This window comes from Ursus arctos, unplaced genomic scaffold (genome assembly GCF_023065955.2).
Source record: "Ursus arctos isolate Adak ecotype North America unplaced genomic scaffold, UrsArc2.0 scaffold_19, whole genome shotgun sequence".
Lineage (NCBI taxonomy): Eukaryota > Metazoa > Chordata > Mammalia > Carnivora > Ursidae > Ursus > Ursus arctos.
The window spans coordinates 412,342-429,287 of NW_026622863.1; the positions used below are offsets into that span (position 1 = coordinate 412,342).

Below are 16,946 nucleotides of genomic sequence, written 5' to 3' on the forward strand. Positions count from 1 at the left end.
CAGCTCGCATGCTTCCATTCCACTGGCTGCGTGGAGGCCCGAGTAGCACAACCCTCTCCCATGCCGACCAGCAAGAGCCAGACTGTCCCAGAGACCACCTCCCAGACCCTCTGGGGCTGCACCCCTCTAGGACAGGACATGCTCTGCATCCTGAGTGGGTCGGGCAGGACCTGGGACTGGACCTCTTGGCCCGAGGGGCTCTTGGGAAGCATCTTCATTCTCCAGATGGGAAATACGCGGGTGCCCTGAGTCGTGATCTGTGTCGCCCCTGAAGAGGAGAAAGCAGGTAGCCCAGCCCCAGCTGCAGGCAGCATCGGTCAGGGAAGGAGGGACCCCTGGCAAACCTGAGTTCCCACCGAGGCAGGTGGTTTAGGCCCAGCCACACCAGGGCCAGTTATGGGAGCAGTGTGCACGTTCCCCGGAAAAGGCTCTTATGAGACAGCATTGGGATTTGGTGGTTATTGGGAGTTCTGCAGGTCTTTCTTCCCAGGAATTCCATGAGGAACCAAGGCAGGAACAGGGGAAGCACCTTCTCTAGGCTACATATCATGATGGCAGAGCTGGGTTTGAGCTCAGCAAGCCAACTCAAGAGGCCAATGGGCACCTGTGGTCAAGACCCCATGGTTGGGTGCTGGGCCCAGTGGGCTGGGGCAGGCCAACCTGAATCCCTGGGGTCCTCTGCCTGTCAGTGCCCCCACAGCAGATAATCCAGTATTCACCCAACACCTTGCCTTTGTCTCCCCACCCTTGCCCTGCCCTTGGCCCCCCCGACATTCTGCTTATGCTCTTGTAAGTGTAGAGTTCTGAGTAACCCAGACCTGGATGAGAACACCAGCCAACCATGGAGCCTTGGGAAGAGGATAACATCCATGCTTCAGTCCTTGGCACGGACATCTCAAGGATGGGATTTTAAAGGCCCCTTCATAGAGCAGATAGAGGATGAAGGTGTGTCTTCAGCTAAGCCTGATAGTGGACGTACCTGTTGGCTTGGTGCTGGGGACCACACCTCTTGGGATGGGCCCGATACAGGCTGTCTCCTCGGCACCCTGTTCCAGGCGCTGCAGTCGGGCAGGCTGAGCCTTGGCTCTCTGGGCCCGTGGTTCCTCCATAAAACGGATGAATAGTCCACTCTTCCCACTGGAAATCCTGCAAATCAACAAGAAAAATTGAAACAGTCCCAAATAGAAAAATAGCAAAGGTTATGAACAGACTGTCTACAGAGGAGGAAGGTTTTTTGTTTGTAGACTTATTTATCTATTTGAGAGAGCGAGCACACGTGAGCAGGGGGAGGGGCAGAGGGAGAGGGAGAATCTCAAGCAGACGCCACACTAAGTGATGCAGGGCTCAGTCTCACGATCCTGAGATCATGAACTGAGCCGAAATCTAGAGTCAGGCACTTAACCGACTGCACCAGCCAGGCACCTCCAGAAGAGAAAGGTGTTTTATTGTTTTTTTTGTTTTAAGATTTTATTTATGTATTCGACAGAGATAGAGACAGCCAGCGAGAGAGGGAACACAAGCAGGGGGAGTGGGAGAGGAAGAAGCAGGCTCATAGCGGAGGAGCCTGATGTGGGGCTCGATCCCATAACGCCAGGATCACGCCCTGAGCCAAAGGCAGACGCTTAACGACTGAGCCACCCAGGCGCCCCCAGAAGAGAAAGTTTTAAAAAGCTACTGAGCATGAGAAGTGTTCAAAACTTTAAAAATCAAGAAATGCAAATTAACACAATAACAAGGTAGAATTTCATGTGTGTTATCCTGGTAAAATCCAAAACCTGGGCAAAGCTGAGCCTGGCGGTGTACATGCGCTGGAAACCATACACACAGTGTGGGGTGTACCGGGCAGCCGATTCAAGAACCAGCTGCAGGCCTGGGCCAACACAAATGTCAGACGACCCTCCGACCTTACGACCAGGTCATCAGAGGACACGTACACGGATGGAGTCAGGCAGTGTGGCATCCAGGGAGGCTGGAGGGGGACTGTGGTAAATGCACGTGGCCCCACATTGATTCCTGTGTAACAAACCACCCCACCTCATTGGCTTAAACACAACAGTGAGTCTTCCATCTGGGCAGCATTCAGTGGGGGCAGCCCATCCCCGCACCCCCAGCATCGGCTCGGTCAGCTTCCAGGTTGGGTGACCCAATGTCAGGGACTGGAATCATCTAGAGCTTTGTGGATGCTTGTCAGCTAGGACCTCAGTCGGGGCTCAACTACGTTCTCAGAACCACGTGAGGCCTGTGTTAGTTTCCCCTGGCGGCCATAACACAATGACACACACTGAGTCAGGTAAAACGACAGAAATTTATTAAGGTTCTGCAGGCTAGAATCTGAATTCAAGATGCAGTGGAGACCACACTCCCTCAAGTACTACAGCAGAATCCATCGTCCTGGCTCCTACGGTCCTCGGCTGGTAGCAGAGCTCCAATCTCTGCCTCCATCGCCACAGACCTTCTCCTCCTCCATGTCTGTGCCTAACTTCTCTCTTATTGTGACAACACCGGTCGTATTGGATTTAGGGCCCATCCTAATTCAGCATGACTTCATCCTAACTTGATTATATCTGCAAAGAACCTGTTTCCAAATAATCTCACATTCCCAGGTACTAGGTGGACACGGATCTGGGGGAACATTATTTAGCCCAGTGCAAGGTCTCTCCACGTGGCTGCCGGCTCCCCCACAATATGATGGCTAGATTCCAAGAGCAAGCAACTCAAGACAATAAGGTGTTTTAATGACTTTACCTAGAAGTCAAATAATGTCTCACCTCCATTCTATGGGTGGAAGCAGGTGCAAAGACCTGTCTGGCTCCAAGTGTCACACTGAGAAGAGCCACGCGTGCCCTAGAGGAGCAAACAACAGTGGAGAGCCATCGCCTGGAGTCACACACAGCAACGGCACTGAGTGCAGAACCGAAGCAGCAGACCACCACCTACTTGGAGTTGAAGACACGGTCCTGCACCGAGGGAGCGGGCGCACCACACTCTAACAGTCCTCTTAGGGCTGGGGGATACGGCCATGGATGAATGCAATTCGAGAGGCCTCGCATCTGAAGACCACGATGGATTCAGTGGTGAACTGAAGACAATGGTTAAGCTCAACCCTTCCGCATACGAGCAGGAGATGACCCGAACCGTCTCCTCACGGTTGGTGTGGCCCTAGGGCTGGGTTCAGTACACGGTAAGTGAAACGCCTCTGTGTTGAGTGGTGGCCAGCAAAATGTTTCAAGGAGATCCCCAACTTGGTTACAGGATTTTTCTAAAAGTCCCATTCGAGTATCTGAAGACGCACGTGCAGCGAGCGCACTGCCAGGTGAAAACTCCTAAGAGAAAAATCTCTCCCCCCGCAGGTCGCATCTCAACAAAGTGGTCTGGAGAGGGGAGGGGCCCAGAAACCAAGGGCAGACCCCGCCCAGGGAGGAAGGTCTACGGAAGACCTTCCTTGCACTGAGCTGGGAACCCCAAGGACTAAATCTCTCCCATCCCTCCTCCGCCCAAGTGGCCCTAGCGCACGGGTCAGGCGCCTGGAAACGAGGCAGGCCTAGCTAGGGAGGGGCCTTCACCCCGCCTCAGGGACCCCCAGATGCTGCTCTCAGGGGCCGGGAAGCTGAGCCCACAGAAAGACTCTGGGGCCGCCCCACCCACCTGAGGCTGCTGTTTTAACCACGCCGAAACGCACCTCCCTGTGCCCACGTTGAGCTCTGGGCTGGGCCGGGGGCGCACTGGGAGCACCTGCTTCCGCCGCGGCTGCCGCTGCCAGCGCCTTGCTCAGACGGAGGGGCTGGTGGGATGCACGTTCCTCGTGCGCCCGCCGTGCGCGCGCCAGCAGCCCCGGCCCAGGATCCGCCAAGGGCGGCCCGGGCGCCTCGGGTAAGCAGGAGAAGCGGGGGCAGGTGCTCAGCTGGGCGGCACCAGGCCCCGCCCCCAGCTCGGCCCCACCCCGGTTAGCCGAGGGGGCGGTTCCCGAGCAAGCCCCGCCCCCGAGCGTCATGGGCAGGGCCGATGGGCGGAGCCGCCAGCGGCGGAAGAACGGGGCCGCGGGAGAGGTCCGAGCGGAGAGACGGCCGATTGGGATCCGCTGGGGACCGGCAGGTAGAGCGGTCCCTCGCGGGACACTGAGCACGATCTGGTGGTCGAGGTGGGGGGTCTCTGTTCGAGAGGGGGACACAGCTGGCGGGGCTGGTCTCCAGGGAAGGGGGGTGCTGTAGATACTGGTGGCTCTCAGCGAGGTCGCGGGGCTGTAGGGGGACATGTGGATGCTGGGGGGGGGCTCCGGGGGGGGCGCACAGCCGGCGGGGAGAGGTCTCGGGTTCCTGACACTGTACCCCGCCCGCCAGAATGGGCAGCAGCTCGCTGTCCGAGGACTACCGCTTGTGCCTGGAGCGTGAGCTGCGGCGTGGCCGCGCGGGCGTGTGCGGGGACCCATCGCTGCGCGCGGTGCTGTGGCAGATCCTGGTGGAGGACTTCGACCTGCACGGGGCGCTGCAGGACGACGCGCTGGCGCTGCTCACCGACGGCCTGTGGGGCCGCGCTGATCTGGCCCCCGCGCTGCGCGGCCTGGCCCGCGCCTTCGAGCTGCTGGAGCTGGCCGCTGTGCACCTGTACCTGCTGCCCTGGAGGAAGGAGTTCACCACCATCAAGGTAGGGAGCTGGGCCGAGGGGGCTCCCCTGCTCAGGCTGCTGTGTCCTGTGGGGCGGAGGCTACCATCTGGAACAAGGGATTTCGGGTGTCTGCAGAGCTGAGTGGGTCTCACAGGGCTCAGAAGAGGTTTGGGGCACTTTGGGGCAGCTCTTGGCCAAGGTGTCTCCCCCCATTACCCGCCCCCTCACCCGCACTCCCACGGCTGAAAACGTCGTGCGGGCCGAGGCCACCCAGTCCGGGTGCCTGCCTTGGGGAAATCCTTGCTTCTCAAAGCTTGAATCAGTGTCCTCCCCTAAAGTGGCCTCACAGCCCCTGTAGCACAGAAATCCCAGGACAGGTGCATGGGAGGGACTTGAGGTTCCATGGTCATCCCAATCCTTCCATGATCCCATTTATAGAGCAGGAGATTGCGTGGGTGTATCCCCTGTGAAGTAGGTAGGGGCTGGAGGCCCTGCCTACACTGGGGTCTGCACTGGTCACCCCTGTGGGTGAAATGCTGGCCTGCAGGAGGGGGCAGGCATTTGGCCTCCAAAGCTAATTTGGAAGAGTAGGAAGGTGCTGATGTCATTGGGCACGTGGGCGAGTCCACCTCCACTGGTTGCCATGGCAGCAGCAGCCTCTCTCCCTCTCTCTCTCCCCCCCTCCTCCCTCTTTCCCTCTCCTTCTCTCTCACCCCACCCTCCTCTCCTCCACTCCTCCTGTCTCTCAAGAGGTGAGCTCTGGAGCCCGTTGCTTCATGGGGACACCTGCCGGCCAGAGGTTCTAGGACATTTCATTCAGATAACAGGGCGGGAGGCACCCTCAAGCAGCAGCCCCATGGGAAGCCAAGAACAGAGTAGACAGGTCCGCCTTTAAGGTGCTCCTGGGCTTCAGTGTTGGGCAGACCTGGTTGGGATCTGGTTCTGCTTACTCTTAACTGTGTAGCTTTGTGCAAGTTACCTAATCTCTCTGAACCCATGTCCTCATCTGTGAAACAGACACAAGAGTAGTCCAGTCCAAGGTCGGTTGTGAGGGGTGAAGGCAAAGTACAGTGCCTGCCCACGGCAGCGCTCAGTCTGCGGGAGGTGCGTCAGAAGCCGTAAGCGGAGGAATGCTGACCAGATCCCAGAGTTCTGGAATTTTAGAACTGGGGGAGGCACAGCACCATCACTTTTTTTTTTTTTTTTTAAGATCTTATTTATTTGACAGAGAGAGAGAGAGCGCGCACACAAGGGAGAATGGTAGGCAGAGGGAGAGGGAGAAGCAGGCTCCTCACCAAGCAGGGAGCCCGACGCGGGGCTCAATCTCACCATCCTGAGATCATGACTTGAACAGATACCAAGAGTTGGACACTTAACCGACTGAGCCAGCCAGGTGTCCCCAGGACCATCATCCTGAAGCCCTTCCAGTTCCCCACAGGACTGCAGCCTAGAAAGCACTTTCCCATCTGGTATTCCCAGGCTCTCAGCCCAGCTGCACATTAGAGCCTCCAAAAAACGTTTCACCTACGTGATGGAATGCTACACAGTTGGAAAAATGAATGGCTCAGCCTCTGTGCCAATGGGAAAGCTCTCCAGAAGGGGAAGTGGGAAGGTGGCGTTCAGAACAACGTGTCGGAGCAGATAAGCACCCCTATTTGTGTTTGCCTGACCAAATCTCAGCAAAACCCCAGGGGTGACAGGAGGTGGAGACCCCAAGGGAAGCGAGTTTTTTGTTTTGTTTTTTTTTATTAAGATTTCATTTGAGAGAGTGAGCAAGAGCAGGAGTGAGGGGTGAGGAAGAAAGGGAGAGGGAGCCTGACGCGGGACTTGATCCCGGGACCCTGGGACCATGACCTGAGCTGAGGGCAGATGCTCAACTGACTGAGTCACCCGGCTGCTACAGAAGTGAGATTTCTTAACATAAGAGCTCTTTATTTTGTTCTGATTTATCAGCTGGGCCTGCCCCAGCCATGGAAGTGGGTCTGCAGAGCTGGGTGCAAGCGTGTCGCTGAGCAACCCCTCTGAAGGGTGTCAGCAGAGCCCAAATAGGCCGAGGCCAGACCAAGCCTGAGCGTGGGTCAGGTCTGTGGGTGAGTGGGCTGCTGCTGACCAGACCCTCCTCTGCAGACCTTTTCAGGGGGCTATGTGCACGTGCTCAAGGGTGCCCTCTCCGAGGACCTCCTCCTCCAGAGCTTCCAGAAGATGGGTTACGTGCCCAGGGACAACCACCGCCTCATGATGGCTGCCCTGCCACCCGCCTGCCAACTGGTGCAAGTGGCCCTGGGCTGCTTCGCCCTCCGGCTGGAGTGTGAAATCCTAGGCGAGGTGCTGGCGCAGCTGGGCACCAGCGTGCTACCAGCGGATGAGCTGCTGCAGGCCCGGCGGGCCAGTGCAGATGTGGCCTCCTGCGTGGCCTGGCTGCAGCAACGGCTGGCCCGGGAAGAGGAGCCACCACCTCTGCCCCCCCGGGGTTCCCCAACCGTCTACCAGAGCCCGCTGGACCTCTACCGGGACCTGCAGGAGGATGAGGGCTCGGAGGAGGCCAGCCTGTACGGTGGGCCCTCACCAGGCCCCGACTCACCACCCCCCGAGCTGGCCTGCCACCCTCTGCTGTGGGAACAGAGCGCCAAACTGTGGGGGGCCAGGGGCGGGGCCTGGGAGCCCCTAGGGGAGGTAGAGGTGCTGCCACAGTCCAGTAGCCCACCCTATGGGGCCTCGGAGGAGGAGCTGGAGCCAGAGCCTACAGCTTTCTCCTTCCTCTCCCTGCGACGTGAGCTGCTCAGTCAGCCTGCAGACGTGGCTGCTCCCAAAGCCCCAGGGAGCCCTGGGCGGTCCAGCCCCCAGCCCCCCGGCTACCAGGCACACAGCTGCCTAGCTCCTGGTGCCCTGCCCACCCTCTGCTGTGATACTTGTCGTCAGCTGCACGGGCCCCACTGTGCCGCCCTGCCCACCTGCCGTCCAGGCCACGTGCTCCGCCCACTGCTCAGTGACACCCAGCGGCGCCTCTGGCTGCAACGCGCACAGGTGGACACCCTGCTCTACGACGGACCCGGGGCCCAACCTTAGGCCCAGCCTCAAGAGCCTTCCAGAGACTGTTTCTGTGGTGCTTCCCTGAGCCTCATCAGTTCTTGGGCCTAAGCCCCCGACCACCCTAACCCCTGGGGACTCCTGGGCACAGCGAGGTGGGGAATTGGGCTTCATGAGGCAGGATGTGGGGTCCTGCCTTCCATGGGAAGCCCCTGCCTTGACCTGGCTGACTCCCTACCCCCTGCGCCCAGCATCCAGGCTCACGTCCAAATGTGCTGCATGGAGGAGTCTTACCACCAAGCCTACACCCAACAAAGGGCCCTCCCCCTCCTCCCACCCCAATCTCATTGCAGGGCCCAGCACTCAGCGTGTAGCTCCTGATCTGAGCCCTACAGCTGTCCTTCAGAACACCACGTCCCTCCAAATGTCCAGAGGAGACTCTCCTCACAGGGGTGTCCTTGGGGGCCACTGAGCGCCACTGTGACCAGTCTGGGGGCTCTGCGAGGTCCATGGCTGACCTAGCCCCTTGCCCAGAGGTGTCATGAGCCAGAGCTGAATGAGCAGAGGGCTGGCTGGAGACCAGATGGGCCAGGAAGTTTGGTCCGCAAGTGCGGAAGGAATGATCTGACCTCAAAACAGACTGAGGTGGCCCCAGAAGTCCAGAGCAGAGGCGGCTAGTGGAGCCTGGATGGGCTGTGTCACTCCCCTTGCGGGTAGAATGTGGGGCTTCCGAGCAGTCAGCACCCCACATGCCACCCTGCTGCTCGCTTTTGGCTGCACAGCTCTGGAAGGCGGGGGGGAGGCCGTGCAGGCTTCCCTCCTGAGAACTCTCCCTGCGTCAGTGGTAAAGGTGGGTCTGGGCTCCTGAGCAGCCACGTGCTAAGGCCGACTTCCGAGGCCAAGGCAGGAAGGCAGGCAGAGCCCCTTCCCCTGGGAACTACTCAGCCGCAGGACTAGAGGGGACAGGGGCCCGTCTTTTGTGCTGGCCCCTCCTCACTAGGCGCTCTGCCCCCGTCTGTCTCTCCCACCCCCCCCCCCCGTCTCCCCAGCACTCAGAGAACCACCGTCATGTCACATGAATCAGAACATTAACGTTCATTAAAGGACACTGAACACGCTCATGCCTGTGAGAAAACCTTTTCTGAGTTCCTGTTAGCACGGACTCATGCCCCTTTCCCTCTGGGCCTCAGACCCCAGTCCGTCAGGTGGGATGTGACCACACCCAATCTCTCCTGCCTCTTCTGAGTGCACCAGCTGTGCCAGGTGTGTGTGTGGGGGGGTCACTGCCGCCTCTCCCTGCCCCGGACAGACCCTGGTGACCAGGAGGGGACACAAGCAACTATGTGAAGTCTGTGCATCCCAAGCCAGCAACACACACGAATTGGGCCCAGCGGGTGTTTCCTCCTGCGAAGGGAGGGTCCCAAGCTTTTACCAGCTGAGGATGTGGGAACAGGTGGCCAGAATGAGCGTCCTGCCCCTTCAGGGGCCACTCCCCGCCCTTCTGGGGAAGAGGTGTCATCGGCTGGAGCAGGTCAGTCTCAGCCAAGGGAGGAGGTGGATCCCAGCAGCCCCGTGGGCCTGGACTGCAGAGGCCTCCCCATTCCATCGCTGTCCACCGCAGATGTGCCCGCCTGGCGGAGGGGCCCACCTGTCAGGGCTTACAGCGCTTGCCCTGGCCCTCAGACGTGGCTGGGACGGCCCGCTTGTTGCGGTGGTGGGGGAAGGTAGGCATGAGCTCCGGCTCACAGGCTGCGGGGAGGAGTGCATTTTGGGTCTGAGAAGCCCACTCTGCGTCCGTGATGGGCCCTGGGATCGCGTCTCCCTCTGTTCCCCTCAGGGAACAGTTTGTGTGGCCAGTGAGCACCCACGTAGGCCTCTGCGTGCACCCCCGCCCACCCGGGGCCACGCCACCTGGAAAGGCCTCTGTCAGGAGCCCGCCCCACCATCCCTTGGGCTTGAGGCGCTGTGTGAGGCCGGGCCTGACACCCCCACCTTGGACAGAAAGCGCACAGGACAAGCATCCAGCGGGGCTCGGGGGCTACACGGGAGACTCACGCAAGGGCTTCTCCTTGAAGTAGGAGCTCTCCAAGCCGTCTCTAGCTGTTGCCCTGGAGAGGTGGCCTCTGTGTTAACAGGATCCTGGGTGCCACTGAGGCTGGTTTCCCTCACACCCCCCAGCTCCACAGCTTCTGGTTCAAGTTTCCAGACAACAAAATGTGAGTGGCCAGCAGCAGTCTGGGGCCCAGAAACAGACGGGAAACTCAGAATGGGCTCCATGACCTGGGTGGGCAGGGAGCACCCAAACTGGGGGTGGACATGTCCGTGTCTGGGGAGGGGGCATCTCTGTGGCAGCGTGGCCTGAGTTCTGAAAATCCCCCTTTGGAGGGCTCGGGTTTGAGGGGTCCCCACCCCTGCCTGCAGACCAGGTCAGCACCTTTTCTTGGGGTCGTACATGAAGAGGAAGTTCAGCAGGCGCAGGCCAGCCTCTGAGAGCCACGGGAACTTGTGTTTGAGGTTGTTGTAGGGCTGCTTCCTGAGGCTGTACTGACCCACCAGTGGGAGCCTGGAGAAACCCTGCAGGGAGCAGGAGGTGAGCACAGGGGCCTGCCCGGGGAAGGAGGGCAGGTGAGGGCAAGAGGCCGAGCACTCACTGGCCAGATGTTCTCACTGGGCGTCCCCAGCAGCTGCACAATCAGGTCCACCTGGTGGATCTCGGATGTGCCGGGGAGAAGGGGCTTGTGGGCCAGCAGCTCAGCCAGGATGCAGCCCATGGCCCTACAGAGGAGAAGCTACGTTCTCATGCTGCTTCTTGGGATCCCAGGTTTTGGCCCTCCCCCTCTCCTGGGGGCTGGGAGGCTGGCAAAGACCCCAGCCTTGCCCCTGTCCCTGCCAGCCCCCATGAGACCCACCCCAGTGCGTCCCCCAGGCCCCGGGAGCCACATCCATGTCTCACCACATGTCGATGCTGGTGGTCTGAGTGGTGGTTCCCAAAAGCAGTTCGGGGGCTCGGTACCTGCAAACACAAGTACTCCCCCTCGTATCTTACAGTGAAGCCTGGGTCTCCACCAGCCTTCCTGACAGCCTGAGGCAGCCCGGGCTCCAGACTGCCAGCCCCGGCTCAGACCGCCTCGTCCTCTCAGCCCTGCAAATGTGGGCGACGCGCACAGTAACTTTGCTGGGCGGCTCCTATGGCTCTACTGTCAGCCCAGTCTATAGATGGGGCTGGCCGACACACGGCGGAAGACGGGATTTCAACCTCCTATCGCTAACCACAACCCTGTTCTGCTTCTTCTTAAAAACGTAAGTGAGAAAAAACTACAGAAAGCTGCATAAACCGCCCCACCCCACAGACAGAAGTCTGTGAAGCGACCTCCCCTTCCTGAGAAGGCTCAGAACCAGGCAGGGCAGTCCCCCCAGCCATGCTGTCATCCGTCCCCCTGACAGCCCCTTTGTCTCAGGAAGCTGTCCTAGACCCAGCCTCTATGAGTGTGTGCGGCCGTCTGTAGCTTCAACACCCTCAGGAGCCTTCTGCTGGTTCAGCAGGATCAACCCCCCAAACTTCCTCCACCAGGCACATGCATCCTAAGGGACTCACCAGAGTGTGACCACCTTGGGGGTCATTGGCTTCACTGGAATGCCATAGGCCCGGGCCAGGCCGAAATCCGCTGTGACAAGGCAGAGAGGTAGGAGAGGTAGCCTGTCACCCCGTGGGGGCTAAGGAGCTGCCCCGTGCGTACCAGCTCCTAGACCTTGGAGGGCTGGCGAGCACTGACCTGCTCCCCCGCCCCAGGTGGCACTCACAGAGACACCTGCCGGCACCCAGCACCCACCTGTCTTCACACAGCCCTTATCGGTCATGAGCAAGTTGGACACCTTCAGGTCCCTGGGACAGAAAGGCAACATCAGTGATTCCCAGGATGTGAGCCCCATGCAGCAACTAGGTTGTCAGCATCACAGGCAGACTCAGAATGCTTTCCTACACATCCCCTGTTGGAACTTTTTAAACACGGGGAGAGTAGGCAGTGTAAGGCCAACCTGCAGCTGGGAGTACCAGCTCTCAGTACTCTTCTCAGGCCTAACGGCCAGTCCTGTGCCCATTCCCCACCCAGGGCTGCACCAGCTGCCCCTAAAACACGAGAAGCCGCTGCTTGCACAGTCCTGCCCTGAGCCTGGAAAATCCCCCACTTTCCTCGTGTGTGTGATGAGACTCCAGGAGGAATCTGTCCACTGCAGGACTTCTTGTAGCCTTGATTACACACACACCGTCAGCTCCCCCAGGGGTGGGGCAGGGGCGGGGGGGGCGGGGAGCAGGTGCTGTCTACGTCTGGATCCTGCCCCAAGGAACAGTTAGAGAACCACACTGAGGCCAGGTCATTTCCTCTCCAGTGGTCAGGACTGGCAGTCACCCTCCCCATGTGTCATGAACCTGCACTCCAGGTCCCTTCGGGCCCCACCCTCCTCCAGGATCACGCCGTTCTCCGCATCTGGGGCCCCTCCTACCTGTGGATGATGAAGTTCTGGTGCAGGTACTGAAGGCCTCGGAGCACCTGCAGCACAATGCACTTGACCTACGCAAAGGGCAGGATGCATCAGTTCAATGCGCCACACAAGGACCTGGGACAGTGCTTCCACTCCAGAGCCCCCAGCCTCACACCTGGGCCTCAGAGAAGGGTGTTGGCATGTTCTCCAGAAGGCTGGCCAGATCTTGCTCACAATAACCCATCACCAGAAAGATGCTGGAAGGAAAAGGGGAAGACACAGGGCACCTCCCACGTCCACCCAGGTAGGTCAAAGGACCCTCCTGGGGTTGCAGGAGCAAGGAAATGGATTTGGGGGGAGCACAGGGAGGGGGACAGGCAAAGCAGGCTCAGCAAGGCCCAGTGCAGAGGATCAGCAGACTGCATACCTCTCCAGGTGGTTCCCAACAACCACTTCCTTTAGCTCCACGATATTTGGATGTCGAAGGCGAAGGAGCAGTGTGATCTCTCGAAGGCTGCTGATGGGGACCCCTGCAGCCAGACAGCCTCCTCAGTGAACCCCCACCCCTACCCCTGTCAGGGCTCTGCTGATAACCTTAGGGAGAATCAAGGCCACCTGAACATGCACCTTTAACACTCCTTCAATCAGTGATGCAAGGCAGCAACTCTCTGTACCGACCACTGTACAGGACAGGGGTCCACAGTGAGCACAGCAAGGCCCTAATTGCATGGGCAGCCAGGGAGGTGCAGGGGGGTAGCAATCAGGGGTGTGTGGGGCATAGGGGCTGCCAGCCTGGTCTTAGGCAGGGAGGGCTGGGTAGAGGGGTGACGGCTGGGCTGAGACAGAAGATAGGGCAGCCACCAGACAGAGGGAGATGATGAACTGCCCAGGGTTCAGGGGAGCTAAGGCCTAGAGTATGGGGGTGAGGGCGAGGGGCTGGAGAATGACAGGACCGAAGGCCAGGCTAGAGCCTCCCAGAAACAGGTCCCCTTTAACCCTCATGCAGACGCTCTCAGCACCAGGGGCTCAGGCCAGAGGAAGCTTCAGAAAACTGGCACCTTTCTGCCCCTCCCACCTGAGCTCACCATCCTTCTCCTTGTCCATCCGCACTTTCTTCAGGGCAACAATCTCATCTGTCTGGGTGTCCCGGGCCCGATCTGGAATGAAAACTCATCCGTGACGGTATCTTACTTGATCCTGCATCACACACCCTTGTGCCACACAGGGGTCTCGTTCTGAACTCTGGGGGTCCCCTTTCTCTTCTTGATAACTGGATTCCCAGCGACACTAGGTCCCAATTGTGCAAGCAGCACCTCCAGCCCCACTAGACACATGCTCTGGGGAGCTAATTACAAAAAGATCCCTCTAAGTTTTCCTCCTTAGTCAAGATGCAGGTCACCACTCTGCCTTCTGTTTACTATGTTCTAGCAGCAAATAAGATATTTTATCTAGGAAAAAAACCCTTATTTTGTGCAAAGGGAGGCTCTTCAAGGCACTAACGTGTGCGGCTTCCAAACCCTTATCAGGACGATACACAGCAACGTCCCAGCCGCTACACAATGCAGCCCTGGCTGCTTTTGGAAGTTCTAGGTTCTGCTCTAACGGTTCCCTCCACTTGTAACCTCACTGGCAATCTGATGCTTACAATGATGGTAATGACACCACGGATTACAGGTCACTCGCACAACATCTGCCCTGGCTAAAAGCCCTAACACGGCTCCTGCTGGGACAGTCCCCCGCGCTTGAGGGCCCCCATCTCAGCCACTCACACACAATGCCATAGGTGCCTTCCCCAATGCGGTTCAGCTTCTCAAACTCCTTCACACTCCGACACCGTCCCAGCTGAAAGACAGAGGTGCTGGCAGTGCAGGGCCTGGGCAGCTAACAGAACAACTAAAGATGGATATTTCATGCTTAATTTGTACCAAGGAGCTCACTCATGTTTTGCTAACCAATCAAATATAACCACACACTTGGGCTTTGAAATGAGAAAAGAGGAATGATGCTACTGGGCCAGCAGACATGTTGAACGCAGTATCACAGACAGCCTGTTCCCTTCCAATCCCATGGTCCAGATGTATGCAGTCTACAAACAATAACCACTGGCCACATACGGTTAAAATTAATTACAGTAAATTTTCGTTTCCTGAGCTGTCATGTGTATTGTGAGCCACGGTGCCACGTGGCTCATGGCAGCCATACTGGGTGAGTCAAAAAGCAACTTTTTTTTTTTATTAAAGTAGGCTTGAACTCACAACCCCAGGACTGAGAGTCCATAGAAAGAAACATTTCCATCATCTCAAGAAGACTACTGAGCAGCACCAGTCTAAATTATGCTCTGGCGGGGCGCCTGCGTGGCTCAGCCGTTAAGCGTCTGCCTTTGGCTCAGGTCATGATTCCAGGGTCCTGGGATCGAGCCCCGCATTGGGCTCCCTGCTCGGCAGGAAGCCTGCTTCTCCCTCTCACACTCCCCCTGCTTGTGTTCCCTCTCTCGCTGTCTCTGTCAAATAAGTAAATAAAACCTTTAAAAAAAAAATTATGCTCTGGAAACAAAGCTTCTACCAAACACAGTGAGAGGCTTCTGTGGCAGAGACTTAACCGTCTCCAACACCCACACAGTATTATTTCCTTCGAGTCAGGAAACACTGTCCGGTGGCACGTGGCTACCTAGCTGGCAGCTCTATTGCCCACCATGGTACTCTGCAGCTATTACACCACTTGACTAAATTTTTGCCAATGGGATGTGAGCAGAAAAGACAAGGGCTTCCAGAAAGGGACTTCCTGACCAAAGGAAGCTGGTTGCCGCCCACTCCTTTTTGCTCCCGAAGCAGGGTGGGATTTGGCCGAGATGCAGGCAGATCTACAAGACAGATAACTTGAGTGCCTGGCCCCACTTTGTGGAAGAGAGCTGCCTCTCTCTGCAATGTCAGGGGAGAGAAAAATAAGAGAGAATTTTGAGCTGGCTCCACGCCCTGACACAGAGTTCCCTTTCAAAACACTGAGATAAATCATGACCTGAACTGAAATCAAGAGTTGGATACTTGGGGTTCCTGGGTGGCTCAGTCAGTTAAGGGCCTGCCTTTGGCTCAGGTCATGATTCCAGGGTCCTGGGATTGAGTCCCTCATCGGGCTCCCTGCTCAGCCGGGAGTCTGCTTCTCCCTCTCCCTCTGGCCCTCCCCCTGTTCATGCCCCCCCCAAATAAATAAATAAAATCAAGAAAAGATAGAAAGGGAAGAAAGGAAGAAAGAAAGAAAAGAAACAAACAAGTTGGACGCTTAACTGACTGAGCCACCCAGTCTCCCCTAAAGTCCTGTACTTGAGCCACACTATTCTGGGGTTTCAGTGCTAGTGGAGAGCCTGTCCCCTAACATTATCTTCATTATGCAGGATGTTTGTAGATGACTAAATGAGCATGTCTCCTTGGGTCTAGGAAGCACATGCAGCAAGGTTCAAATTCTAACAGCCTCTCGTCTTTTCCTTCGTCTGCCTCCATCTCCTTCCTTCCTACCACCTGGGGAACCACGTCAGAATCGCCTGGACTGAGCTCTGATCTCACTTCGGCCTCCTCTTCCCCCCAGTTCTTACTCACATTCTCTCTCCTATTCCCACTGTTTCTCATCTCTGTGACATTGCTCCTGACATTCCAGGTTGCTATGTCAGGCTTCCTTGTCTCTGCGTGTCAAAATCCTAGTCACATTTACTAGTCCAGCAGCAATTTCTTTTACAAACATTTCCCCCCAGCTGAACACAGTTCTTCCTCTGAAATCCTGATACTTTCACAGCCGGAAGCACCCGCTCGAGCGTACTCCTCTGGGTGTCTGAGCTCCCCCGTGAGAGGCTTCCCGTCACGCACTGCCTCGTCCTGGGAACGCAGGGAGCACCTGCTGGGATTCTGGGGGTTGCACAGCGGCCCGTGGACTGCCACCATGCGTTCAGGATCCTTACCGGCCTCTCAGAGCACCGGTTACAACGCAGTGCAGCCACCAGAGTTCCGACAGTCACTCCACACCCCCAAGCTTCACTACCCCCCTCTTCTAAAGGGCCGCTGATTGGACTACACGACAGGAGCGCGCGCAGAGGCCTCGCGCCGAGCGAGACACACACGGAGGCTGCCGGCTCTCAGGTGCGGCGCCGCCTGGCCCAGTCAAAGCCAGCGCGGGGCACGCCGGCCAGTCCGCCCACGGGGAAATTCCCGAGAGCCCGGAGCCTGCTCTTCCAGCGGCGGCCGGCTGCTGCGGAGCCCCGGGGCCCGCCACCAGCTCCGGCCCCCGGCCCCCGGTTTCGGAAGACCACCGCCGGCTTCCGCGCCGGCCGCCAGGAACTCTGGGACTGTCGTTCCCGCCCACATCGGAAACCTCAACGCTTTAGCGAGACACTAAGGGGCTCCAGGGCGTTCCGGTCCCGCCCTGCCGCCGGCAGAGCTACCCCGAGCGGCCCGCCGTCGCACCCTGTGTTCCGGAGGCACCGTGAAGAAGCCGTCCTTACGGATACACTTCAGACGGATCTGCTCCGACTCGGACTCCGTGTCCCCCATGCCGAGCGCAGGCCGCCCACTGCCCGTGTGCGCAGGCGCAGACGAGGTTCTTCCGCGCAGGCGCGTGGCGTACTTCCGGGGCATTTGCACCTTGGCGGCGGTTACCCGGGAAACCTTCCGAAGACCCCGGGAGGACCTGCGTTCCTGCCACCCACTGGCGCTACCGACGTGCGGGGCTTGGTTCCGTTTCAAGCGCGCGCACCTGAGACCGCTGGGGTGCTGAGGCACGGCCGCTGGCGGAGGAGGACGGGGAGGAGGCCCAGGGGCGAGGGGAGGGGGGCTCCCTTGGAGCTCGCGAGGGCG

The 16,946-nt window shown here is 58.5% G+C and overlaps 2 protein-coding genes across 14 annotated transcripts; one reads left to right on the forward strand and one right to left on the reverse strand.

The window, feature by feature from the left end:
- The first annotated feature begins 3,964 nt into the window (after positions 1–3,964).
- On the forward strand, positions 3,965–8,750 carry SPATA2L (spermatogenesis associated 2 like). The gene is made up of 3 exons (XM_026494560.4): positions 3,965–4,092; positions 4,338–4,641; positions 6,730–8,750. The coding sequence occupies exons 2-3, from the start codon at positions 4,339–4,341 to the stop codon at positions 7,666–7,668; spliced, it is 1,242 nt and encodes a 413-aa protein (XP_026350345.1). The 5' UTR covers positions 3,965–4,092; position 4,338; the 3' UTR covers positions 7,669–8,750.
- On the reverse strand, positions 8,701–16,681 carry CDK10 (cyclin dependent kinase 10). 13 transcript variants are annotated; one of them, XM_026494562.4, is made up of 13 exons: positions 16,557–16,681; positions 13,878–13,950; positions 13,194–13,265; positions 12,536–12,638; positions 12,284–12,365; positions 12,130–12,197; positions 11,460–11,512; positions 11,225–11,294; positions 10,583–10,642; positions 10,281–10,404; positions 10,064–10,203; positions 9,685–9,737; positions 8,701–9,378 (listed from the first exon to the last, which is right to left on the reverse strand). In XM_026494562.4, exons 1-13 carry the CDS (start codon positions 16,641–16,643, stop codon positions 9,281–9,283), a joined length of 1,083 nt encoding a protein of 360 aa, XP_026350347.1. In that variant the 5' UTR covers positions 16,644–16,681; the 3' UTR covers positions 8,701–9,280. The 13 variants fall into 13 exon arrangements, 12 of the variants coding, with proteins under 12 accessions (XP_026350347.1, XP_048079797.1, XP_026350352.1 ...); XM_048223840.2 differs by having other exon boundaries at positions 13,878–13,989; XM_026494567.4 differs by having other exon boundaries at positions 16,595–16,679.
- Between the last annotated feature and the right edge of the window lie 265 nt (positions 16,682–16,946).